Source organism: Haplochromis burtoni, unplaced genomic scaffold (genome assembly GCF_018398535.1).
Source record: "Haplochromis burtoni strain Fernald_Lab_line unplaced genomic scaffold, NCSU_Asbu1 Contig_623, whole genome shotgun sequence".
In the NCBI taxonomy this organism is placed as follows: Eukaryota; Metazoa; Chordata; class Actinopteri; order Cichliformes; family Cichlidae; genus Haplochromis; species Haplochromis burtoni.
In genome coordinates this window covers 12,324-39,603 of record NW_024582984.1, presented here as the reverse complement: position 1 = coordinate 39,603, position 27,280 = coordinate 12,324, and the positions used below count along the sequence as shown (strand labels likewise).

Here is a 27,280-nt window from a genome sequence, read left to right as displayed (position 1 = left end):
AGAGGGAGTGTTCGCCCAGGGCGCCAAACAGGCTAGGACCGCCACTGTTCACAGCTGCCTTAATTCTTCTTGGCATAGACTCAACGCGGTACTAGAAACATTCCTCAGATATTTTAACCCAGAATGTTATGATAGCGTCAGACAGTTGCTGCAGATTTGTCAGCTGTGCATCCATGTTGGAAATCTACCTGTTCTAATATACCCCAAAGGAACACTCTTGGACTGAGATCTGGTGACTATGTAGGCCATTGGGTACAGTGAATTCAATGTTCAAGAAACCAATTGGAGATGATTTGAGCTTTGTGACTTGGTGTTTTATTCTGCTGGAAGCAGTCATCAGAAGATGGGAACAGTGTGGCCATAAAGGGATGAACATGGTCAGCACCACTCAAGTAGGCTGTGGTATTTAAGCAATGATCAGTTGGTACTAAGGGGACCAAAGTGTGCCAAGGAAACATCCCCCACAAAATTACACCAACACCACCAGACAGGATGGGTCCGAGCTTTTAAGACGTTTATACTATATTCTGCACCTACTATCAGAATGTCGCAGGAGGAATCATGACTCTTCAGACCAGGCAACACTTTTCCAAATGTCTGTTGTCCAATGTTGGTGAACCTGTTTGTATTGTATCCTCGGTTTTCTGTTCTTAGATGACAGGAGCGGCACATGGTGTGGTCTACTGCTGCTGGAGACCAGCTGCCTCAAGATTCATCGTGTTGCTGCTCTTCTGCAGACCATGGCTGCAACGAGTGGTTGTTTGAGTTGCTGTTGCCTTCCCATCAGCTTTAAACAGTCTTCCCATTCTCATCTGACCCCTGACATAAAAGAGAACTAGATAGCTTGCCTTTTCTAGACCGTTCTCTGTAAACCCCAGAGATGTTTGTGTGGCAAAGTCCCAGTAGATCAGCAGTTTCTGACCAGCCAGCCTGGCATCAACAACCATGCCACGTTCTAACTCACTTAAATCACCTTTCTTGCCTTTTCTTATGCTCAGTTTGAACTTCAGCAGGTGTCTGACTATGTTTGCTAGCCTAAGTTAAGCTGCTGCCCTGTGATTGACTGATTCGATATTTGTGTTTACAAGCAGTTGAACAGTTGTAGCTACCACTATGGCTGGTGGGTATAAAGATACGTATCATGCAAACTAATTATAGTTGCTAATTTTTGTTATATTGATATATAATACCAATCCATCCCATTACTATCCAGCCCTGCCTGGCTTTGTCAAAAAAAAGTAACAGTAAGATAATAACCACAAATCAGCACTGAGTAACAATTTCTTTAATCAGTAGAAAAGATGAGAAATTCAGATTAGGTCCAGGCATAATCAAGGGGTTTAATTTTTTGCTTTGCCCATCCACATGTGTGGATTTTACTAAGAGCATTATGTATCCTCTGTCTCTTCATCCATCAAGGATAAGCAACTTAATGAAGGGTGCAAGCCACTGTGCTTGACACCCCTCTATAATCAGTACCTATTTGAAATTCCACGTAAGTGTGTATACTGACGATACTTTTGGGCCATTACAAATTCTTTGCTTTTAAGTTGAGAAGGGACTCGATCGGTGACTGGTTAACAGAGGCTTCAGTTGGTTTAAAACAAGCATGCCTGGTATTTTACATTTTGAAGAGACTGCTCCTGAGGACAATTCCTCTGACACTGGGCGATATTGTTAGTTTCCTATATCCATTGGATGATATAAGTATTGTGTTTGGAACAACTGTAATCCACCAAGTATCTCCAATAATGTGTTATAAATAACCCTGAGACCCTCCTCTGTTGTGTGTGTGTGTGTATGAGAGCGAGAGAGACAGACTCTGTATGGTTATGGGTAGGAAAACTCCAGTGGATGAGATTGTGGAAAATAACACACTCTATTGGTTGTTTAGTTGGTGTGTGACATCAGTCGGTGTGTATGTGAACCATGGGCGGTCCACTGAGGTTGGCTACTTTAGGAGCAGGCCGTGCCCCTGGCAACAGCAGAAAACTGGACAACAGCAAGAAACAGATGATACGGGGAGAACTGCTGCAATCGAGACATTTCCAAGAAGAAGAAACACTTCTCTTGGAGGGCAAGGCGAGGAGCGGACGATAACATTTGCTTTCTCTTTGTCCTGTTCATAGTGCGATCACAGCCAAGCAATCAAGGTAACAGCGACTGCGACTGGGTCTGGCTTTGTGCTATTGTCCTCAGCAAAGCCTCAGTTTTGCCAGTTTTATCTAAGCTATTAATGGCACATATCAAAACAGCCCAACTTCTAAATGTATAGAACATGTTTAACCTGATTTATTAGTGTATTAGGGTGTGTGCTTTGTGTGTGTTTCTGCCCCATGCTAATATGAGGGGATGTTGTTGTCCTTTTCTTTGCTGACCTTTGGTGACTGTAAACAGTAACTCAGCAGAGAAGTCACTGATCCCTCTAACCTGTTGTAACAGGGACTGCATAAACCAGCACAGAGCATGTGCACCATTGCGTATTGCATTTTTGTCTACACTTTAACAACTGAAACGCAGTTTCTTTTTCCTACCTCTGTCTTAAAAATTTCCAGCAACCAACCTCTCCTCGACTGGCTCACCTATCCTCTCCATCCAGCACGCTGCCATGGATCGCTCGGTGCAGGAGCTGTTCCTCAACTTCATGATCGTCTTAATCACTGTGCTGCTGATGTGGTTGCTGGTGAAATCTTACCAGGACTAAAAAATTAAGCAATGAGAGAGGACACGGACGTGAGGCGGAGGGGATGGAGAGACACGTGCGTCGGGTTATCGGAAGACTTGGCTGCTGGCTAAATTTTATAATACAGTGTTTACACCTACAGCTCTGCTTATTCATGTGAGGTCAACAATAAGTGGTTACTATAGCCAGGACAAACTATGAAGGATAAAATAGTTCAGAATCTGTATTTTTAGTGTTTTTGTTTAGTTTTTTTGAATAAGGCCATGAATGTGAAATCACAGCATAGTGGTCAGGGTTAATAAATAAGAATAAAATTGTTGAAAACCCAAATGGGATGGCTTGAAAACTCTAAAAAAAATGCAATGTCACTATAAACAGGAGTGCATACCATAGTCTGTATGTCTAAGTGCCCAACACATTTAACAATGCTGTTGTGTCCAATCTTTCAGTTTTTTTGTCAAAGGGATGAACACGACAAACTCATAAAACAAGACAACACAACTGTTGAAGCATTATGTTTATGATCACTTCTTAACATTAAACAGTCTTTCATTTGTTTAGCTTCTGTTTCTCAGCACAAACTTGCCATGCAGTCATGATTCACACCCACATTTGCTCTTTGCAGGTTTGTTAAACTTTAATCTATACTATCCTTTTGAAGCTACAGAGTGTTTCTCTATGACTGATAAAGTGCACATGAAAAACTGTTGTGTACACCCGGAGAGGAGAACCAGAACATGCATGGACACATGGCAATGTAGTAACAGAATAAAGGCAAGCTGATTAAAGTGCATACTGACATGTGCTTTCAAAAGTTGCCCTGTTGACTGATTTTCCCCTTTAAAGTAAAAGCAAGAGAGGCTTGCCTCCTAGAGGCTCTCTGTGGCATAATTTGTGTATTCCTGCCAAAAAAAATCTAAATCAAAATCCCCAAATTCAGAAAAATGAAAGAAGTCTGAATTCCTGAACAGAGTCTGTAGCTGCAAGAAGGCTGGTAAGTTTACAGAACATGCTAATTATTTATGTGGATTTTCTATCTGTAACATGCTGTCAAAAAAAATACTCGGATACTAAAATAGAATTCTAAAGGGGTCCTCCATGGGAGGGGCAATAATTAGAGTGACAGCAAAGCTCCTATGATGACAGGAGCTACGCACATACAATATAAAGATCAAACTTGACCCTAAATAAAAAAATAAATAGACTAGGTTAATGTGTTCACATATACTGATGATCTGTGACAGGAAATGTGGTGTCAGTTGCCTATCTTTGGCTACGATACTCTCTCAAAAGAGAGCTATGTTTCAAGAGTGTCTATTTGCTGGTTAAATACGGGAATAGCATTCTCTCTTGAAGTGTTAGCTGTCCGTCATGCACACAGTTTGGAAAGCCGAGGGAAGCTCATTCACACAGACATCAAACTTTCGCTTGCATGTTTGCTGCATGGGAGGGCATGTATGTGTTTGCCATCAGTTATGCTGTATCACCCCACGGGTCTCTATATCTGTTGAAGCTGATGAGCTGGCAGTGGAACTCTGTGAGTGCTTTGGGCATGGGTGCCACTTCCTCCCATTGACTCCTCCCACTGTAGTACACCTGCGTAGGTAGTAAGAAAGAAAACAGTAGACAGTTAAATTAGTAAAAACTAAGAATGCAGGTGTAGTCAGAAATTCACTCATCATAGGCATGAATATCATGGTAATTTGTGGTTTCAAATGATTTCTCTGAATTGTGCTTTTTCCAGACTGGAATGATTGTACACTATATACATGTTTATTAACTTTTTTTTTTTTAAGAAAATTTGGTTGCAGAACTTTAAATTTGTTTTTGTATTTTCTCCAATCCCTACAGGGTCAAGAGTATCCATACAGTTTTACTACCAGTGGTACTGGTATAGTGCAATAAGTAAAATGAAATGGAATAATGAAGGAGGAGGAAGACCTTCAAATTATTCAACATCACCTAAAATTAGCTGAGCTGAAACTTAAACACAATCGGTTTTTCCAACAGGACAATGATCCCAAACACATCAAAACTAGTTTTCGAATGGATAAAACAGGCTAACATTAAGCTTCCGGAATTACCTTCCCAAATCCCCAACTTCAACCCTATTGAAAATTTGTGGGTGATGCTGAAAAACCAGGTCTATGCCAAGAATCCAAGCAATTTAAATAAACTCTACTATTTCTGCAGAGAAGGCTGCTCAAATACCTGGAATTGTACCAGAAGCTTGTTGATGGCTACCAAAAGTGTCTGCAGCTTGCAAAAGTACATTTAACCAAATATTAGTATTATATTAGGATGTGTGCATGTTAATCCGTTGGGCATCTTTCTTTGCCTTTAGACAATAATTCTGATGGCAAAAGAACCAAACGGGACAGGTGGGGGGAAAAAAAGAATGCGTGTATGTATTTGAGCCTGTATGCATGCCTTTGACCCTGAGTGGATTGCAAAAAAATTCCCAAATAAATTCGAATTTCAAGTTTGAATTTAAAGCCATTAAAAACGCATGATTTACAATCATCCCGCTCTGGGGGAAAAAAGAGTTCAAAGAAATCACTAAAAGCCCAAAATCATCATGACATCCATGCCCATAAAGAGTCTGTAAACTTCTGTCTGGGTCTGGGTCAAAGGTAAAGGTTATTCAGTTCCTAGCAATATAAATGTGAGTTTTCTATCCTACCTGAACCTCATCAGTGATTTCATCAGGTGAATAGTCTCCGCCCAGAATGTAGATTCTGTCCCTCATGCCCACTGCTCCGGCATTGAACCCAGCGCATTCAAATGATCCTTCACCCTTCCAGACGCAGGTCTCTGGGCAAAAACTGTAGACCTGAAAAGAAAAAAAGGGACACTTTTACACAAGCTCAGTGTATTTTACCACAGAATTAAGCTTCAGAATCTTTTTAAGGCTCTCTGGCTGCAATGGCATGACTGATAAACTAAATCGTTGCTCACTTTGTATGTAGATAAGTCACAGAGGTGCAGTGTTTTATTAATTGACACAGCCTTGACCAGTGTAGCGTGGAAGAACTGGCCAAACTCTGCCACCAGGCGGCTCCACTGGTCCTGCAGGGCGTCATAGCAGAAGAAGCAGTCGAGTGAGGGGTTAAAGGAGTCTGTGATCTCCACCTCTGACCCCAGCGTATAGATTACACTGCCACAAGCACTGGCCTCAGGGTAGAAGATAGCAGTGGGAAGTGGACTGACAGAGCGCCAGGTTTGAGCCAAAGGGTTATAATACTCCACCTAAAATCCAACACCGCGCATGAATTAGATCAACACTGTTGGCCATGACTGATTCCATGACCTACTAATGGAAGCATATCCCAACCAACACTGTTACCTCCAGCAGACTGGGAGCCCCCCCTCTGGATCCCTTGGTCCGTCCTCCAATGACATACACTCGATCCAGGCACGTTACAGCTGTGTGCATGGTTCTGGGCTTAAGCATGGCAGGTGCAGGTGTGCAGGTTAAGGTCACGGGACAGAAGCACCAAACCTCATCAGTGGCATCATGGAAAGGTTCAGCCACGTGGAGGCGTATCGCCCGGCAGCAATTTCCCTGGCAACCACCTGTGACAAACATCTTCAATCCAGTAGATAGCAGAAAAGATGGTGATCAAAATCTTTAGTCAACAAGGACAAAGAGTAAGAAAAGATGTAAACAGCACCATATAACTATAAAGAATATTCACAAATTGACATTATTTCATTTGATGCTGTAAACCTTACCTTCTCAGCATAGCTGGTAAGGTAAGATCCTGGTGGATCTGGCATCATAGTTGTCCCCTCTTCTTGCCCTGTGCCCAGCTCTTTCCACTGGTCTGTTTCCAGACAGTAGCAGAAGGTGTGCCGGATCTCTCCATTTTCCTCTGTCTTGTGGATGTAGATATAACTCTGCGTGGTGGAAGGCCTGGCATCAGTGAGCAGGCCATTGTGCTTTGTCTGTCTGCTCTGGGCTTCTGACGCAAGGGCGAGACAGGACTCATCGTTGCAGAGGAGAGGGTCAGAATCACACAGAGACTAAGAGAGAATGTAAGAGTCAACACAGGAAAGGTGATGCGATCACAAATCCACAAACTGCAAAAAGTCTTTAAACCCAGTACAGGTAAAGGTTTGGTTGTACCTTTAGTGAAGGTGCAGGAAGATGGTGCAGCCGGGTCAGAGACAGCAATCCCGGCAACAGCTTCTGTCTTCCTGGGAGATCATGGCGAATCCATCCAAGGAGCGACACCACCACTGCCTCCTCACTGAGCACGTTTAGAGCATCTGACCTGAGGCACAACTCCAAGACATTAACCTGAAAAGAGTTACTTTTTTTTAATGTGATGTATTTGTCAGCTTAAAAACATGAAACAAAAAGATGTTTTGTTACTGATATAGAAGCAGATTTAATGAAATATATTGTGTATACAATGTTTTTTACATGTTGCAGAGGAACCATTAGCTTAACTATTGGGCTTATTAATGATAACAATACATACATAAAACAATAAGAGTTGCATATTATTTTTGCTTTAATGGATTTCAGAACTGTTATAACAATGAACCAAAATATCTCAATAATAATATGAAAAATCCCACCAAATATGCAAGAAATCCAACATCATTGGTGCTTTGAGCCTTAACTAGTTCTTAAGTCAGACATAATGAAGTGTTTAGCAACTGGATATAGAGAATAAATTACAACAGAGACTCTGATCAGCCTCCAGCCTTTCTCTGCATAGATGCAATGTTTAGGTGCAAGATTGGGTTTCACCTGCATATCCAGGAAGTCCTGCGTTTTGGAGAGTTCAAAGAAGTTCTGGACCACAAACTCATTGGCACTTTGCAGGAGAGAGGCTGAGCCGTATCCCTCAGCCAGAGACAAGAGAGACAGACAGTTATAAAGATCCATGGTTCCTATCAGGAAGTCGCTGCATGCTTTGGACAGGACAGACACCTGAAGGCACAACAGCAAGAGCAGGGAAATTTTCATGTTAAAATGACATTTGGCAACAAGAAGATAAATGCCTAGCTGACTGTCACAACTATAGATTTTTTCATTTTAAGTGTTTGGTCTTTAACTCTTTACCCCTTTAAAGCCTAATAGGAGTAAGACTTGAAGCTCCTTCTGAACTGAACTATTTCTGTTATATTTCAGACCTGCTTAAAGAACAAAATGCATCAGGGTTTGCAGCAGAGGTCAGTGAGAATGGTCTCTGCCTAGCCTCAGAAAAAACCTGAAACTATTCTAATGATCATCCAACCAAATCTTTATTGATAAATACCGAGGTGTCGAAACTTGTCTTTCAAGGGTACAGGGGAGGTCATCAAGTGTCATCTTTATGGGGGAAAGAGGTAACAAGGCATTCCAGACATCCTTCTCCTGAGGCAAACTTTTCAGTTTTCTCCAGTAGGATCCCGAGGTGCTCCCAAGCCAAGTGACAAATATAATTTCTCCAGCAGGTTCTGGGTCTACCCTGAGGTCTCTTCCCAGTGGGAAGCTTGGTTAGGAGGCATCCTAACCACATGCTCAAACCATTTCAACTCCTTTTGAAACGCAGGAGCAGCGGCTCCACTCAGAGATCCCTCCAGATGTCTGAACTCGTTGCCCTATCTGTAATGCTGAGCACAGCCACCGTGCAGAGGAAGCTCATTTTGGCCGCTTGTATTCATGATCTTACTCTTTCAGTGATTACTCAGCTCTCTCTTGACCCCAACAGTCTGGTACAATAACTATTAATAATAAGATTATTGATTTACTGCAGTATCCCAGGAAGTCATGGCAAAATGAACATGTTTAAGGGTAAGAAGGAAGATGAAGCAGTTGCATTTCTACCTGCAGAAAAGAGGCGAGCTGAAACAACATGTCTACGTTGCCATCAGTGATAAGCGCCTCCCCGGAGTAGGCAAAGTCCAGGAAAGAAGCCACCGCTGCTGGACACTGATTACCCAGCGTTACTGAACCATCATCACGCTCTCGCATATCCACCTCAAACATGGCCCTAAACCCAAACCCAAGACACATGTGTTTAGATAGATAGACAGATAGACAGATAGATAGATAGATAGATAGATAGATAGATAGATAGATAGATAGATAGATAGATAGATAGATACCTGAAAAAATCACTACATGCTGCAAGAACACAGCGATGACAGGGAAAGCTGCGTTCCTGCACCTTAATGGTGAAGTCAAACAGCAAGCCTCTCTCCCTGAGCGATCTGAGCACGCCCAGGAGCTGCAGTCCATGGGACTCAGACACCCGCAGCATTGTCCGGCGCTCTGAGACCCCGTTGCATTGTGGAGCACTGCCAGGTTTACTGCTGGGTGGGCTGTTGCTGCTGCAGGGGTTGTGGGTGTTGGTCAAACACAAGGACAAGTCATGATTTTCATCCATTACGCCAGAATCTGAAAAAAAAAAAAGAATAGAAAAATGATGCAATTTATAGTAATGGAGTGAGTCTGTGAGAGACACACACACACACACACAAAGGGAATAAGAGATACAAGAATGCAACAAACTAATTTACATGAACAGATCTGTAACACACAGTCCAGTCCTCCTCTACCATTAAGACATGCAGTAGTATCATTGTGTCTGACACTGAGTGTCTGACACGATTACTGCATTCAAGATAAGCACATTAGATATTACCTGAGGTGATGTCTGGACGTTAAAAGTCAAAAATATATGAGTATAAAATGCGTGAAATATGCAGCTAGTTAGTCTGAGGCAGGACAAGTAATACTCACGACAGTGTCAGCACCTCGGAGAGCTCTCATGCTATTCTAGTTTCCGGAAGCCTGAAATCACGCGAGATTTCAGTCGGCTTTTTGTTTGGTTTTTTGCGTTTAATCGTCTTCTTCCTGTCATCTTGTTTACTGAATTTGCGATTTTCCCTAAAAAGAATAATGCCCGTGTCTCCTTTATATCCCCCTCATTTATTTTCATTGTACTCTTTATTTATTGCAGAAAAATGCGGCGCAATGGTCGCTGGGAACTATAGTTCTCCCCTATTGGTCGGTTATTTCTGGCGAGTGTTCTGGTCAGCCTTTCTATTTGCTTTAGATACAAGTTTAGAACAGTTAACGTTCAGCAGTTATGCAGGTTAGCTTGCTTAGTTAACCATGGGTGCTTTCTCTGTTGCAAATGAAAACATATCTCAAACATATCAAGTAATTTTGAGTCACACGGAAAATTCCTATGGGCAGAACTTTACTCCTGTCTGCTTCTCATTGACACTATGTTGATGCAGTAATATTTCTTACCACTGGGTGACGCTGCCGTGCTGCGGAGAAATGATTATGGGGATGCATAGGACAACAGCCATTGAATCTGAATTAGAACGTGAACTTAAAGCGGTGCTGCAGTATCGTGTTGTTCTGGGAATCTATCCTACTTCACAAACCATCCTACCCGTTGTTTCTGCGCAAACGCTGCGCATGCGCGTAACACAACCCCCAAATTTACATCATTTTTTAACCCATTGTGAATATTTATGGTTAGGGTTTGTATTAGTCACAAGTCGCCGTCAAATTATAATACAGGTTGGACGATTTGCCAAAGTAGGACGGTTTCTCAAAACATCGTCTCACCACCACAGTGACATAAAAACACACTCTTGAAAACGCCTGAAAAACATGATTACAGAATAAGAGCTTTTGTAGACACAATTCAATTCTTCTTCTTCTTCTTCTTCCTCTTATTATTATTATTATTATTATTATTATTATTATTATTATTATTATTATGCTATTACTACATAAAACGTGGGCTCAATCATGGATAAAATGCAAATATACAGAAAAGCAAAAAAAGGGAAAAAAACAGTCATTATACTCTATATGCTTTATCCTCCTTCATCTTAATACAACAGACCATCCTATAAAAGTCAGAGACCGTCCCATTGTTGTGAAACTGGAGTGAAATCAGTGTAAACGGGCAGCACATACTAACGCCATTTACTGATTTCAGTTTTTACGAGACTGCACTGAATCGGTGTACATATTATCGGGCTATTATCAGAGCCTCTCCAGTTTATATTATTGGTGGGTCTGGCCCCCCTCCTCTGTCTCTTGCATCCCTGCATCCCTCCCTCTCTCCCCTCCCGGCAGTGCATCCCCATCCCCCACACTGTGGCCGTCTCTCCGGGTGAAAGCTGTCTTCCCAGCGCCACTGGCCCGACAAAACGCTGCTGTAGCAGAGCCAGTCCGCACCGACCCGAGGCAGCACACTCACACGGGAGAGAGCACGTACACATTCGGGGAATCTTTCCTTTTTTCCCTTCCGTGATCGACCGAGTAGCTTTGGTAAGTCTTTTATGCTTTTTATCACAAAGAGGAGAAATGTCTGTGTGTTTTCTTGATGCTTGTTCGGGGTTTTTTTTCCTATCTTTTTTTTCCCTCCGTATCCCTTTAATTGTCCTCCGTGGTGGCTACAGTGGGGAACTAGCGGGCTAAGCTAAAGCGGCTAGCTTAAACAGCGGACTTAAAGTGATACTACTTGAAGCATGTGTCAGGTTTTTTTTGTTGTTTTGTTTTTTCACTTTATTTGTCGTCCGCCAGGTAGTAGTGTTAGCAGCTGTTTTCCCAGTGCGTTGCGGGTCTGACCTGCTGCGAGTGGTTTTCATTGTCATTGCTAATTTTGCCCCGGCTAACTTGCTAATTAGCTTTTTTTTTTAAAGGGGGCAGCGTGTGCCGAGAGATGCAGGGATGCTACGGCGGGTTAGCGACTGGCTTTTCAGGCTAGCACGCAAGCTAAGCTAACGTTAGTAATATGTGACCCGTGCAGATTCCTGCACGGAGTGTTTCGGAATGGATGGATCGCCATGCTAACGCTGGCTAATCTAGTGATAATTGGCAAGATGGCATCTCGGAGTGGTTATCTAGAAATCGGTGGATTTTCAAAATGGTGTCTTAAGCTTGTTTGAGTGTGACCATTTTTGTCCAACCATCGCTGTTTTGGCTTTGCTTGCTATCTCTGGTATGCAGTGCACTGCCAGTGCATGCCACACTCTGACTGATATATCTACATATTAACCACTGATGTGAGGGTAAATACAAACGCCTCAAGGCTACAGCAGCCACTATGGAGAAAATGACTGTTTCTGGAGTTATATTTGTTAAGAGTTTGGCGCTGAATTTAGGGGAAGGAGACCAATGAGAGAAGTGGGAAAGGTCAAAATGGGTAGAAAAGGTTTACTCTGCATGTGCAAATGTTTGCACACTGGATTAAAGTGGCTAACTATATCAGTGCCCATCAACTCCTGTCTGGGTTCATAACAAATGTATACTTTATCTGAATGTCACTTACACCAGGACTTAGCTGCTGTGCACAGATATCCACTGCAACTAATGCTCGTTGTCATTATTTATTCATCTCAATTTTATTTAAATCTAATTGCTTTTCGTCGTATACAGTATAGGAAATCAGTGAACATGCCAGTTCCAAGTGCAGTGCTCAGGGTAACATATGCAAGCTGGATCATTTATTTATGCCTAATGCAACGAGCAGTGGCAGAAGTTAAAAAAGGCACTTTTTAAAAAACCTGATACTACAAGATGTGTGTTTAAATGGTGCATATCAGATAGGATTATTCCAAATGTTACAGGTAGTTATTTATTTATTTACCCTCCTGTTTTTGACTAGTCTTATCAGTGAAATGAATCCTTTTTGCCATCATCTCTTTTTCCCTTTTTTGTAGGCGGTGGGTGGGGGATTACTTGCTTTAGTCACTGACTACTAATCCCATTTAATTCAAGAAGCCTTATCTGTCTAAAGGGATTTGTGAGATGCTACTGTTGTTGGCTTCACCAGAGCATTACTGTGTAAGCAAACTATGTACATTTAAAATAATAGTCTACGATCGAGACTGGAAGATGCACACTGCTCTGTGGATGATAGACATTCAGTGATTCTAATAGGTGATACTTTCGTCCTGTTTGTAATTATGACATCTAGAAATGCTTCCCTTTGTGATTGGGGCGGGGCGGGGGGGACTGAAGACCCTAAATCTTATTAATATACAAACAAGGAAGTCTTTTTTTTAAAGGCTGACTTTATTTTTGTGACTCTAGATAAATCAAAAGGCATCCACTAGAACTGCATCCACCAGATGAAAGTATATTAACTTAAAGGTCAGTGGTTCTCTTTAGGAGCTCTACTCAGAAAATACTACATTTGTGGTTTTGTTTTTTCCTACTGGATGAGATCTAGTGTTGTTCCTATATGCTAAAGTTGATTCATCTGTCTACCTCGCTTGAGGAAGACGGTGGATGTCGTATGGCTTTTGGCATGTGTGGGGTGCAGGCTCATGTATATGAATGGCAGGCTGTACAATGCAGCCATAAAACCGTCAGACTGTTGAAAGCGGGAGTCACTTAATGTTACGACAGACAGCGGTTCTGTAACAGAGCTTTCCAGCACTTCATTCCCGTGTGGTTTGAACCACTTAGTGATTTGCTCATCACAGATCGGCGAATGAAGCACCGACAGACGGCAGCTTCCAGAGTCACCTTCATTTCCTGTGCCTCGTCCAGCTCCCGGTCCCTCAACTTCAACCTCCAGTAATGCTACTGTTCTTTTAGAGGTTAGCAGATGTAAACATTTCAATGGTTGGACCATCTTAGAAGAAATCAATGGTTAATAGTAATAATAAGGTTGCTGTACATAAAGATTCATTCAACTGCATTTTGGGGACTCTGAATATTTCTCTTGTATAGGAATCAATCAAGAGGGGTTATTTATTTTTTCAGTTGTTCATTTGGATAAAATCAACATTAGAAAAATATAATAAATGTGTCCCAGTGTTTTGCCAAACAGTCTAAAATCAAAAGATGTTTCACTGTATTATTAACCAAAGATGGCAGCAACACACACTGAGAAAAAGGGAGCTTTTGAACTTTTCCCTGAAAAGTAACATTGGTTATTACAGCATTATCAGACAAATTGGCCACTATTTTATTCCTGATTAACTATCAGTCAAAGCGATTAAGCAGCACTTAAAATAGACGTGCAAACCATTCGTAGGTCATACCTTCATGAAATCCACATGAAATGGTGATTAAGCACTGAAAATTATTTTTTGTTTTATTAAGTAAGGCCTTAATTAGACCACAGAGAAGATTTGTGGATGTAGTGAAGGAGGATATACAGATGGCTGGTGTGACAGAAGAGGATATTAAAGGGAGGGTGAAATGGAGGCAGATGATCCGCTGTGGCGACCCGTAAAGGGAGCAGCCAAAAGAAGAAGTAATGCTTTATTTAATTTAAAATTGTATTTTTCTACGTGTTGGTTTGAGATGACATTTAGCGCACCTGTACCATCGTGCTTCATAGTAATAAATTGGGAAACATTTCTCACCTTGCTGCCTGCGTGCATATTACAGTTTTGTTCTACATCAATATATTGTGGATTAAAGGGCAGATATGTTGTTGTCATTCTCCATCCCCCTTTATGAAGGCATGCTGGTGATTGTTGTAGTGCTATATCTGCTTTCATCTTAATCGGTTCAATAAATAATATATTCTAGATGTGTAATGAAATGCTACAGCCACAGTTCTGTTGTAGGATTACTAAAGTGTAGTGGTTATACCCCACTTTGGGAGTGAAAGGAGAGTCAGATCCCTGGAAGGGTTGTGTCAGGAAGGACGTCTGGCCTGAAAGCCTGTGCTAAATCAAATATGTGGATCCATCCTCTGTGGTGACCTCTTACCAGTAAGGGAACAGCTGAGAGAAGCTTGCCGTGTTAGATCCGTGACATTGCAGTGGCCTTTTCCCTATAAGTGAGAGGTGGTCGAGAAAAAAAGGCATTTTACAACAACATATTCTTTTGTTTTTGAGGTAGTTGCAACATATTGAAAGGGACTGACTGTTTTAGTTTTACTAAAACAGACACACCATCTCATGATACATTTGTGCACTGCAGCTGATTCACTTAAATAGTATTCAGTAATCAACTCCATAAATGTCTGTAAGAGATGTAGGCGTACTTTCCCAGTAGTTACTTGGTCCACTGATCTCGCTACAAGGCCTCTCAGCACCACTTGAATGACTCATTCTTCAGCTCTTATTCAGTTATTAACTGAAAATAAGGTTCTTAGATGTCCACTATTTAAAAAAAAAAAAAAAAAAGTGTTTTTATTTTAGAAAATGTATAGAGGTCTTACAAACATTGTTTGATGTTTTCATAAATGAACTAGTGGGATGATAGGAGGATAAGAAAACAAAGTGCTCTTATTTTCCCTGTACACAGATTCACACTGTGTAGCATCAGTCTACCACAATGGTTCAGTCAGATCGTCGTCTCTCTATGACAATTAAATTTTGATGTAAGTGTATGCATGCATGCATACAAACTGCGGCAGGTGAGAGATGTCAGAGGGAATAAAGCATCAGGATAAAAGGTTGGACACAGATCCCTGGAGGCAAAGTTGTAATGCATTCAGCTGTCAGTCGTATTGTGTGTACACATGCACAAATGGACATTCACATGCGTCTGTGCTGCAGGCTGGCTATTCATTAGTGATACCTACAGTCATTAGAAATTCTTTTTATGCTATTCTACTGTAGCAGCTTTTGAATTTAACCTATACAAAGAGTAGCTGTTTTATTATTAACATCTGACTGAAACTTAAGCACAGCCATACAACAGTTGTACAAAAAATCTTAACATTGTAGATGTGATAATGTTGAGTTTTTGTTGAATCTACTTTAAAGAGGCGTTGATTCAAATAAATGAGAATTTGGGTAGTTTGCAATATTTTTTTAATTGTTTTATCCACCCCTTTGTGTCGGCGAGACTTCGTAGTGCAGAGCTATTGTTGTAAGCGTCATTAGTTTTAGCTGAATCTATAGGGACAACATTTGATCTTTATTACTGAAATACAGTAGATGTCCTATAGTGACTGCTGAGAGTTTTTTGTGGTGTCAGTAGCCATTGTTGCACTGCATCACACTGCAGAACTGTAACAGAGTGGGTGTTATGAGCAGTCCGAAAGGAAAAAATATTGTATGAGGTGAAGTGAGGACATTTCTCTGGCTTTAAGTTGAGTGTATCTGGATCTTGACACTCTGTCAGGATACATGTGCTCCTGCTGCACATCGGTTTCTCGTATAATTATATTGGATTGGGACACACAGTGTTTTTGAATGACCCCACAAACTCTGTGGGTATGTACTCCTGTAAACAAGGGATAGACTGCACTTGGGCCACTTCTTAAATAGGTAAAGACAGATAGAAAAAAATGTAAAGCATAAAATTCATTATGGTTGATTGATTTTTAAAGTGGATTTTGTTTTACAGTCGTCTTTCTGTGCACAGTGGCTCACTGTCACAGTGTCAGGGCTTTTCTGGGACACTTAATAAGATCAAATCCAAAGTTATTGCTGCACTGGCCATTCAAGTGCTTCCCCTAAATGATGTCAGACCACATAAATGTAATAAATATTGATTACTTAAGCTATGCGCACTAGTTTTAGACCACCACCAGGACAACTGTCTCTAAAACAAACAGAAAATACATGTTGACGGTAGATGGTAAATGGACTGGTTCTTACATAGTGCTTTTCTACTCCACTACAGCACTCAAAATGCTTTATAAAACACATCTCATTCACACTAATTCATACAAGCCCCTTTTCTATGCTTTTTGTACCTAAGTGCTTTCTGTTTAACATTCACATACATTCACACTCCAGCGCATGCATCGAAGAGTTCAGTATATTGCCCAAGGATACTGTGGAATGCAGACTCAAGGATCTAAAACCACCAGTCTTCCGATTAGTAGCTCCTGAGCTAAAGCCGCGATGATTATGATATAGTGTAGGTTTGGGTTTTGGCTGCTTACACACACAGCAGATATCGAGTGACAAGAGCACTGGTGCGAATGGACAGCACTCTTGAAACAATTCTATCTCAGCTAGGACTGGGCGATATATCGAGTTTTTAAATATATCGATATATTTTTATATGAGATGTGACAATATCGTTTATATCGATATAGTCTATGTCACGTAGAGGTGGGCGATATAAACGGTATACGATAGAAACGATATAAATTTGGCCAACGATAGAGATTTTGATTATACCGCTCTACTGCGATAGCGTATGTTGATGATGTCATGAAGCTTCGCCTGTTTTGGTCGAAAGCATCGCAGCGGCTACAACTATTGTCATCTGCAAATTATGCCGGGCGACAGTCATAGCAAATGACTGGATGAATAATCTCAGTTGTTCTCCTGACTGAAGTTTGGCCCGTGTATAGCATCCTGCTATGCGATTGCATTTGTCCCTGACCACCAGAATCCCTCACGTTAACTTTTATCGAGTTGGCGTTCATCCTCCAGCTTCACTGTGCTAATGTTATGCTAACATAGCTGTGTCGCTAGCAATCACGTAGCACAACATTATATACCAGGTAGTCCAACTTCAGTAACCCTGCAAACGCCACTGCTGGTTAGTTTTCTGTCGTCGTTTATGTTGGAAGTGGTAGCAGAGCTGTACGTTTTAATTAGTTTCAAAAATCTCTCAGTCAGAACATGCTATGTCATATTTAGGTGGAAACTAGCGAGCTAACTTCCTGTTAACTTGTAACTCCGTTAAATTTAATAAATTCTGTTTTCATGGATGCATGGATGTTAAACTTAATTGTTACACCCGATAAAGCAGCAACGCTGATGATTTTATTAAAGATGAAAGAATTTAGACCGTTTTTAACTCTGTGTTCGTTTGACTTTGGGACCTGAAACGGACGGAGTTTTGGACCCAGATTACTCCGCGAAGCTCCCCACTACGGCAGCCGTAATGCTCTGACAATCCATCAAGCTGTGCGGCTTACCAAAGTTGTACTAAAACATTTTTTAACAGATTCTTGCACACCCCAATCAGTTCGAGGTCAGTAAGCACAACCAGAATTCATACATAAGGCACACTCTCGATTTTTGAGAAAATTAAAGGATTTTAAGTGTGCCTTATAGTGTGGAATATACGTTACACAGAAGAAAATAATATATCGCGATATATATATCGTTACCGCACATGCTTCAAATTATATCGCGATATGGATTTTAAGCCATATCGCCCAGCCCTAATGTCACGTTATAATTGTACTTGTGGAACCGCAAGTTTGCCTCTCTTTCGTCCACTTTTTGTCTCTACGCTGCGTTACTCTGCCTCCCTCTCCCCCATCGCTTCACTTGCAGACAACGACAAGATGGACACGGCAGCTATCAAAGAGGAGCTGGTCAGTAAAAGAAAACATTTGGAGATTACTATTTTAGTGCTGCAGCGTTACACTCGTTAAACTGACGTTTATGCCATAACTGTATTAACGCGGCAAATCTCCGTTAACAAGTTACCGCGGATTGCCGCGTGCGTGGGCGTCAATGCGTTAGCGGTTACCTCGTTAACGCCGTGCATCTAGCATTACTAGTATTTTCACAATTTACAACAGCACCATAAAGGGCAAAATGAAGCGTGTGTGAAACTGTGTGCTGTCTCCCAGCCTCCTGCCCTGAAACAAACTACCTTACAAAACTCGTATACCGTATTTTTCGGACTATAACCTTACACTAAAATCCTTTCATTTTCACAAAAATCGACAGTGTGCCTTATGTATGAGTTCTGGTTGTGCTTACTGACCGCAAACATATTTTATGTGGTACACAGCGCTCAGCAATCTGTCAAAAATGCTGTCATACGACTTTGGTAAGCTACGAAACCGCACCGCTTGATGGATTGTTGGAGCCTTACGGCTACTGTAGTCAGGAGCCCCGCGGAGTAATGCATACTGTGCTTCAACGTAGTATTACCGTATTGTGTGTATAAGGACCACAAATGGCACCTGTAAGAGACATGGTTACGAAGCAGACTCAAAGCTGTCAGTCACGCAGTAGAACTTGGGAACAGAGCAGCTGCGAAATCTGTCTGTTTGTTATTATGCTCAACGTCTTTTAGTTTACATTTTGACTGCACAATTGTGAGCTTTTTGTTATGCACAAAAAAAACATTGTTTTATTTTATTTATGGAGAATTATTATTTAATAAATGCTGATAATTTATTTCCGAGTAATTTTTTCATGTACATCTGCGCTGTGTTAATAAAAGTGCCTGTGTGACATCTGGGACACAGCTTTGACTAAGAACTCTCTTTTCGTTCCTACTTTATGGCTTTAAAAAATATCGAGATATATATCATATATCACCATCCAGCTAAAGAATATCGAGATATGAATCTTAGGCCATATCGCCCAGCCCTAGTCTCAGCTAAGTGTGGCAAATTTTCCACCAGCCTTCAGTGTGTACTTGTTAACCAGGACAATGAGCAATGCTACTAATAATCCTTTTCCACTCTTACCCACTCTTTGGTGTTTAGTACTTTTTTAGTACCCAATTGGCTGGGGTTCCAAGCAATCTGAGGTGATCCAAAATGTGACGCTGAAAGACTGCATGCCACTCCCTTCACGAAAATCACATCTGCCATTTTTGAATTCCAGCAATGAGGGAAATGGCTACACAAAAAACCACAGTGGTGCCTGAGTCTAGAAAAAAGCCACACACTGAGCAACAGATGTACCGTCGCCTCAATGTCATCCTTTTTTTCGTTGTTCAAATGGCGTCACAGGACTCCCAACCATGCTGCTATTACAACCCTACACACATTAGGTGGTACACGACTATAATGGAAAAGGACTGAAAGGTACAGTAGAGTCAGGTACTAGTGGAAAAGGGCTACATGAAACATTGGTCTTTAGTAGCGTATAGAGCTATACCAATAAATTTACTAGTCTTTATGAGCTTCTTGCAAGTGTATTGATATCTATATGTTAAGGTTGGGAAATTTGCTTCATAGTCCAGTTATCCCATTCCTATCATATTATGACTCATGGCAGAGGAGCCAACCATTATGGTGTCATTATCCACCCTATGTAACTGTGTGTGGCCTAAATATACACACACTTACACAAAATAACAAAACGAAAATAAAATATGTGGTGAGTCAAAGAGAAACGGGAACATGAACAAAGGGAGGTTGTTTCAGAATTCCAGAATTAAGAAATGTTTTTGCACATTGACATAAAACACGGACTGATTTGGCCAACTTCAGTTAGTGAAATTAAGCGGTTGGATGTCAGCTGAACTTAGACTTTTATTTCTAAGTGTGTGTGTGTGTGTGTGAGAGAGAGAGAGAGAAATGGAGAGAAATGGTTAGGTGGACGAGATAGAGGTATAGCCGTTAGCTCTGACCATCATTGATCTTAATTGGCCATCTACACAAGCTGATTGATAATAAGAGTAGAGAAATGCCAACTAGGTTTGAAGTAATACAGTAACTGCATAGTTTGAAATAAAATGTCCCACTGTGTTTTTATAGTGACAAAGACTTGACTTATCTACTTTCTTTTTTGAAAACTGACAAGATAAACAGAACTTTAATCTTTGGCTGTGTTAAAAGGGTTACTATCATGTTAGCTAGTGTGCTGTTTTTAAAACATTGTTTTACACTCATGGTTCTTTGCACAGTGCCTCAGTGTCAGGGGCTTTTTGGGATACTGGACAAAATGCTCCAGTGTACCTTCGGATTGGCCAACTATAGTATTGCAGTTATCAATGTGCCCAATATCAATAGTTTTAGAATTATTTCTTTAAAAATATGTAGTTGCTGAGGGGTAATACTGATCGGCCTCAGAAAGCCAGGAAGATTTAATTCACCCACTTCGCAATAATGTGAATAAATAGAGGATATCATGCTGTGCTGTAGATGATTGTCTTGCAGTGTTTTGCGATTCAATGTATCGTGATACTGTCATTATCGTGGGCAACAAATTGTGATAGTATTTGCTTGTGAATTACTGTGATTCCCACCCACAGTGTCATTGCATTTGAAGACGACGAAATGTTAAAAGTTTCGCGTCAGTTTTGTTCTTCGAGAGCTGCATCCTCAGGCAGACGTGGCCCACAGCATGACAGATTACTATAGTCACACCTCGGTGCGAAGTGTTGTGGAGTACTTAAGAGTGTCTGACAGGTTAGAAGAGGGGAAAAACCAACCCCCAACTGCAGGCTCGGTCCTCTTTGGCCTGCATAAAATCAATGCAACCACTGAGAAAACAGAAAAGTGTGCCGTTATGATCAGTATCTCTCGCACGCCCCCTACTCATTAATAACAACAATTTTGTGCAGGGACTCTGTAAAACCTTGCTGCTTTCTATATTAACTGCAATATAATGGTGGTGTTCTTTTGTTTTCTTTCCCTCCACCCATATTTGTCAAGTCCCACCTTCATTGCAGGCAATAATGCCTGTCTGCTGTTAATACTGCCTCTGAGAATTGATTGTTTACCTTGGGTTTAACCACCAAGTCCTGGCTCATAAAACTGTATGGTCTAGTATGTATGAGTTTTTGTGTTTGTGTGTGTATATACCTTTGTGCGATCAAATTATTCAGAATATAAATTCAATGGCAATCACATTTTGATATATTTAACATTGCTTATTGTAAAAGCTGTATTTTACACTAAAGTTTTAAATTCCATATTTTATTTTGCAGGATGGATTTATGTACCATCTGCAAGTAAAATGTTTCATGCTATCAATGAATACTCTATTTACAAAGCCTGAAGGTGTAAGTGTGCACCCTGACAAAAACATCTCCATATTAAGCTGACAAAGAGATGCTCTGTTAACCACATCTATTGTGGTACGCAACCAAAGGCGCTGATAGATAACTGGCAGTATAGGCAGGTAACCAAGCTGCTGTGAGTGCTGGTGCTGGGTTAAGAAAGAAAAGCTCTGAAGTCAGGGCTGTAACATAAGAAAACATGCGTTAACATGCTTGTTTGTTCTTGATAGTGCCGTAGTGACTTGTCAGCAGATTAGAGGTGTGACCGGCTATAACAGCATCTGGTTATAAGCTTTAAGGTTATGCCAGCACTTTCTTTCTGATAAACAGTTTGATACCACTCTTGTATCACATGGGAGTTTATCTTGCAGTTGCCTGGGTTAGACGATGTTAGACCCACTTCTAAGAATGTTTCAGTAAAAGCTGCTAACAGAAGCTAACAACATCAAAGTTCAGTTCAGCTTCAGTAACACAATTATCAGTTAAAAATGGTAAATGGCCTGTATTTGTATAGCGCTTTACTTAGTGTAAATGTGCTTCAATAACTCATCGATTCATATCAGACTTGCATATCAGTCTCCTCAAGAGTAAATAGACATAGGCACACCACATATGGCTTTTTGACAGCAGAGTTAAACAGCAGACCAACAGGCTAGATATCCTACAGATAAATGCTGTCCAGACCATTTGAAGTGACTCGAGTTTAAGCATTTTTTTAAAAGTCTGAACATATGTAACTGACACATAACAACTGTGGTTCAAAACGTTTTTTTTTTTTGTGTGTGGGTTTTTTTTGTTTTTTTTTTTATAAATAGACCTTTAGTAGATACTTACCAGCTGCAGGTACAGGTTAGTATTTGGTAGAAAATATTAAGGTTATTGCAGGTGTGCAACAGTCACTTTTAGGCCTGCACAATAAATCGAAAATTTATTGTCATTGCGATATCAGCCTGTGTGATGGGCCCATCGCAAAAGACGGCGTAAACTGCGATAATTGGGTACCTTAAAATGTTTACACATGTGCTTTAAAGAATTTACCAATAAAAGAAACCACTTTACCCATTTGATCATTCGAATAGAGCCCTTCACGGCATTAACCAATCACATGGATTAGAGGTGGGGAGCGAACAACACTGCAGCGACGAGTCAGAGCTGTAATGGCTGAGAGTGAGACACATGACGAGAACGCTACTGACTATGAACTCATGTCTAAAAAAAAAAAAATAGTACCTCGCTTATCTGGAGGTGCTTTGGATTTGATAAAGACGACATTCTACAAACACAGGTACTCTGCAAAACTTGCCGAACACTCGTGGCAACCACCAGAGGAAACACGACTAATCTCCACCATCATCTTCAATACAAAGACAGGGCTAGACAAACAAAGGTTGCTAATGTTAAGACAAAGACCGCAGCAGTCCAACAGCCGTCTCTATCAGATTTTTCAAGTGGAACTCCTTATGAGAAAACGTCGAAGCGGTATAAAGAAATAACAGAGGCCATTACACATTTTTTTTTGGCTAAAGACATGATGCCTATAAATACACTTCGCAGAGAGGGCTTCACCAGTCTGATACATAAGATGGACCAGAGATACCGCATCCCCTCACGAAACTACTTTTCCCATGTCGCCATTCCACAAATGTACGAAACATGCCGCAAGACCGTCATGTTTGAACTGAGCCAAGCTGAAAACTACGCAAGCACTACAGTAAAGTTTCCTCTCCAGTTTTGACTTGCATCATTACTACTTGGTGAGTGGTAAAATGATGAACAACTGCATTGAAATAATTTGCAGTATAATTTATATTATGTTTATTTAAAACTAATTATAGAGACCAGGAAGGATGTCTTTCAGAATTCAAGCCTCAGAATTTTTTTTTTTTATGGGGGTAATGTTTCAATGTTAAAGTCAAAGGAGCTTGCAAAGAAAAGCGTCTGGACTTCTTTAAGTTGCTTGAAGACGTTTCACCTCTCATTCGAGAAGCTTCTTCAGTTCTAAGGTCAAATGGTGGGGAGTCCTTCTGCGGGGGGGGATACTCCCACTAGGTTTAAATCTGGGACTCCCCACCATTTGACCTTAGAACTGAAGAAGCTTCTCGAATGAGAGGTGAAACGTCTTCAAGCAACTTAAAGAAGTCCAGACGCTTTTCTTTGCAAGCTCCTTTGACTACGATGACCTGCATGACTGAGAACCTTCACAGACATTTCAATGTTAAAGTGCGCTTTGTTGTTACACTGCTAATACAGCAGCTTTCTTTAAATAAAACTGTTGCAGTAAAACGGAAATTATGTATTCATTTTTTTGTTTTGCTATTTATTTTATCGCAAGTCATATCGTTATCGCAATATTGATCACAGTTATCGCACATCGCAGGTTTTCCTAATATCGTGAAGCCCTAGTCACTTTATGTATTGTTATTTCAAATTCTGTTTATGCAAAGCCCATAAGTTGCACCGCATGCAGCCGTCAGGTCTTACAGTGGAAATCCTCTCAGGTTAATTTACTCCCAGCTGCATTAAATTGTGAGAAGATACTAGCAGCCTTATGAATATTGTCGAACCTTTTCTGTCATTAGAACCACACTGTGCTGCTAATCTGTAGAATATCCTGTTATTAAGGATATACAGTTTAATAGCCAACTTCCCTCAGAAGTACACTTTGTGGTCTATTGCAGTGTTTCACCTGACCTTGGGCTTACCTGAGGGTGTGGTTTGGTTTTTTTTTGGGGGGGGGTGTCTTTAGATCCTTTAACCTCCATTTATCACCGATTCAACACTTGCTGTCTGCTCTTTAATGCGTGACTGCAGTCTCACTGACCAATTAGTGTGGCTGTAGACTTCCAAGTTTTTTCCCCCCACTGCTGTTCAGCCCAACTGCCATTACTTTAATTTCCTAGTTGCTGTGAGAACTCATTAAAAGTCATATTATTTTAAAAAGTTAGACAGAAGCTGCTAATGAACACCTTTAAATAAACACTTACCACCCACTTTCTTTTAACCTCAGCGAAGGTGATGTTGCTAACCCTTTGCTCTTCAGCTTCAGCATGTACTGTTAATTTTAGTATTGTAATCACATCATCCATTTTAAGAGAGAGGAAAAAAGTCACTCTTGTGTGTTGATATTTTATTCGAAGCATGTTGCAGTCAATATTACTCTTTACTGTAGCGCAGGTCTTCGAAATGTCTAATGCTAACCAGGGTAACAATCTCCATAAATGAATACTGCTGTTCAACAGTCTAGGTGCTTTAGATGTGAAAATCATTCCTATTTTATGTTAGGATTTCACTCAATCTAGGAATACAGACCCATGAGGTGTTTGAGTGATGAGATGTTTCAGGAAAAGCGAATAGAAGAGGAGAAAGGCAGTGCGGAGAAAAGGGGAGATGCTGTCCCAAAGTGAATTGTACTGTCCTAGATCTAAAATAGCCCAGAGCTGTTTGGAGCTCATCACTCCAGGGCAGGTCTGATTGTGTAGAAAAAATGGGGGTGTCATCAGCCATTCAATCACACTGCCTTTCAATGCTGCAGCATGATGGATTTGTTTCTTGGACTTGATTATAGATATCAGTTCTCATTGCGAAAGCTTGCGCTCTGTAATACATGTACATAATCAGACACTGGGTATCTCTTTTACCTCAGAATTCAGATTTTACTCCTGAATCGGTGTTTCAGTGGTGGTAGCTGAGGAAAAAGGGCTTCTCTTCCTTAGCAAGTTGGTGCAATTCATGCACCACTAGCAGCACAATCACAGATAGATGCCAGTCAGTTCTCTCTGTGTGGCTTATTTAGTGAGTCAGAAATGCACAACAGTGGCACTACAGTGTAGATGTTGTACAATTTTACTACTGTTTATGTTTACTGATCCAATCTTGGATTGTAAAGTCGGGGTTGGTGGCGTTTCTCCAACTTTCTCAGAGGGAAATCCAACTTGAGGGGGTGTTCCATCTTAAAAAGTCAGATTCTGATATTGGGATTTCCAACTTCCCATTTCAGATGGAATGCAGCTTTAAAACACTATCATTCAATTGAACGTCTCCAGAATGAAGAGGCTAACAAACGGAAAGTGGCTAAAGCTAAAACTAGCTAGAGGTCGGAGCCAGTCATAAGCCAGCAGCCTCTTCTTGGTATGAGCACTGAAAAGAACCAAAGCAATTACAAGGAAAATTATGGCCCTGGAGGACCAGCCGCTCTCCATAATTGAAAATGGAGCCTTCAGAAATTTGATAAATTACCTCAGCTTAAAATACACAACACTGTGTAGCTGTTACTTTTTGGATGGCGTAGCCTGCAGAGCAGAGGAGCCTACCATTATGTTAGTGCTATTCACCCTCCATTAAGTACAATGTATGACCCAAACATGCACGGGAAAAATAAATAGATAAAGCGTCATCGACTCTTTCCAATAGAAACAAGCACCTCCGCCAATGTGCCTGTATTACACACTGACGATGATGATGGATCGGTGTATCTGCTCTGCGCACACATTAACAAAGCGTACAGAAGTCCAGGCATGCAAACTCATGCGCGCCCAGATGCATCTGTGTTGCAAGTGTTAGATGAGATGCGACATGAAAATGTGGCTTGGCAGATTTAAAAAAAAAGAAAAAAAAGAGCGTCATGAATTAGAAAAAGACTGGTAATAATAATTGAATTCCTCAATTGGGAAATTAAATATTTGCGAGCTGTCTGCTGTTGATCATTGACCGCTGACATCAAACCTTATTGGATCAAACCTAATTAATACAGATAAAGGTTTTGAATTTATACTGGAAAATAATGTAAGTACCTGACATTTGTTGTGTTCTATAAAGCTGTTGCGCTTTTTAAATACGTTAGTTAATTATTTGCACTTCATTTTTGAGTAGTTTTAGTGAAAAAAGATTGTGGGGCATTTTTAAAGTTGAATTATTTCTCTTATTATAAAAATAAAATTCTGAAGAAAATTTGATTTATTTTTTTTTTTAAATTGTATATACTTCAGCTATAATTAATAGAAAGAAAATCTCAATCTGCAAAAACTCATCAGTGGGTCACCAGTTGAAATTGAAAGCGGCAAATAAAAAATGCCATCAATGCACTTTTTATGTTTGTTTTTATTAAAATAAAAATTGTGTGCTGTTTTTTTATTTTTTTTATTTTTTTATGAACTACTAAAGTGGAAAGCTGGAATCATTCATCATTATTTCAGCTTTAAAATATAATTAGTGGAAGCTAAATTCAAATGCTACAGAACAAAATCTACAATTATAAAACCTAAACTGCTGCATTTTTTAAAAAGCAATTTACAAACTAAATTACACTCCTCAATTTATTGTCTTATGATTTTTCTTTGTTTCTTCATCATATGACCCCAGTGAAGCGCTTTCCTTCTCGAGGACTTCAGAAAAACAAAGCTGTTCAGTACTATTCTCTCCCATGCTGAAGTGTGATAACGCCCACCGGTTTTGATTTGTTGCTTAAAGAGTAGATGCCTGGTGAGGTATTATGTGGGAAGATGGAGTCGGCGTGGGGGTTGTGGCGTATTGTACATGTTCTCCAGGAATGGTATTTCTTTGTGTGTGTGCGCGAGTACATCAAAGAGAGGGAGAGGTTTTATTCTTTCACAATCTTTCCCTCCTCCCTCATTATAGCCTCTTCTGACTCCCCCAGGCTACAGGAGTCTCCCTTGATGGAGTGGAACCAACATTATTATTTTGAAACAAGCTCATATTTATATTGATGTCCACAAATGAGCTTGAGTGTCACACAGACGTTAAAAGATAGACGGACACAAATACCAGCTCTGTTAGCATGCAGGTTTGTAAGCTGCGTTTTGTGCTAAGGCCTTGAGGCTATAGCTTTTGAGTTCAGCTAAAATGAAGTCCCGCTAATAGAGTTTAAGCCTAACAAAGTCCTGAAAAATTACCCAGGTTAAGCCAGGGAGTGGGAAGGTCTCCTTTAATAATGTCAGTCAGTCGTCAGTAAATCCTTGCTGTGTGTGTGT

At 40.6% G+C, this 27,280-nt stretch overlaps 3 protein-coding genes across 6 annotated transcripts in view; 2 read left to right on the top strand and 1 right to left on the bottom strand.

The window, feature by feature from the left end:
- The first annotated feature begins 1,231 nt into the window (after positions 1-1,231).
- LOC102307527 (sarcolipin) lies at positions 1,232-3,243 on the top strand. 2 transcript variants are annotated; one of them, XR_006053092.1, is made up of 2 exons: positions 1,232-2,153; positions 2,556-3,243. XR_006053092.1 is itself a non-coding variant. In XM_042214892.1 (2 exons), the coding sequence occupies exon 2, from the start codon at positions 2,609-2,611 to the stop codon at positions 2,702-2,704; it is 96 nt and encodes a 31-aa protein (XP_042070826.1). In that variant the 5' UTR covers positions 1,875-2,153; positions 2,549-2,608; the 3' UTR covers positions 2,705-3,243. The 2 variants fall into 2 exon arrangements, 1 of the variants encoding a protein (XP_042070826.1); XM_042214892.1 differs by having other exon boundaries at positions 1,875-2,153; positions 2,549-3,243.
- A 368-nt stretch (positions 3,244-3,611) lies between these two features.
- kbtbd3 (kelch repeat and BTB (POZ) domain containing 3) lies at positions 3,612-10,070 on the bottom strand. 3 transcript variants are annotated; one of them, XM_005948888.3, is made up of 10 exons: positions 9,942-10,070; positions 8,789-9,080; positions 8,508-8,673; positions 7,446-7,628; positions 6,813-6,986; positions 6,419-6,709; positions 6,030-6,272; positions 5,642-5,932; positions 5,367-5,516; positions 3,612-4,279 (listed from the first exon to the last, which is right to left on the bottom strand). In XM_005948888.3, the coding sequence occupies exons 2-10, from the start codon at positions 9,067-9,069 to the stop codon at positions 4,157-4,159; spliced, it is 1,902 nt and encodes a 633-aa protein (XP_005948950.1). In that variant the 5' UTR covers positions 9,070-9,080; positions 9,942-10,070; the 3' UTR covers positions 3,612-4,156. The 3 variants fall into 3 exon arrangements, with proteins under 3 accessions (XP_005948950.1, XP_005948949.1, XP_005948951.1); XM_005948887.2 differs by lacking the exon at positions 9,942-10,070 and adding an exon at positions 9,426-9,499; XM_005948889.2 differs by lacking the exon at positions 9,942-10,070 and adding an exon at positions 9,328-9,419.
- A 593-nt stretch (positions 10,071-10,663) lies between these two features.
- The window catches only part of LOC102307845 (protein FAM168A), a gene marked incomplete at its 3' end in the record, with an annotated part of 25,502 nt that continues 8,885 nt past the window's right edge, over positions 10,664-27,280 (top strand). Inside the window, 1 exon segment of the mRNA XM_005948891.3 lies at positions 10,664-10,982.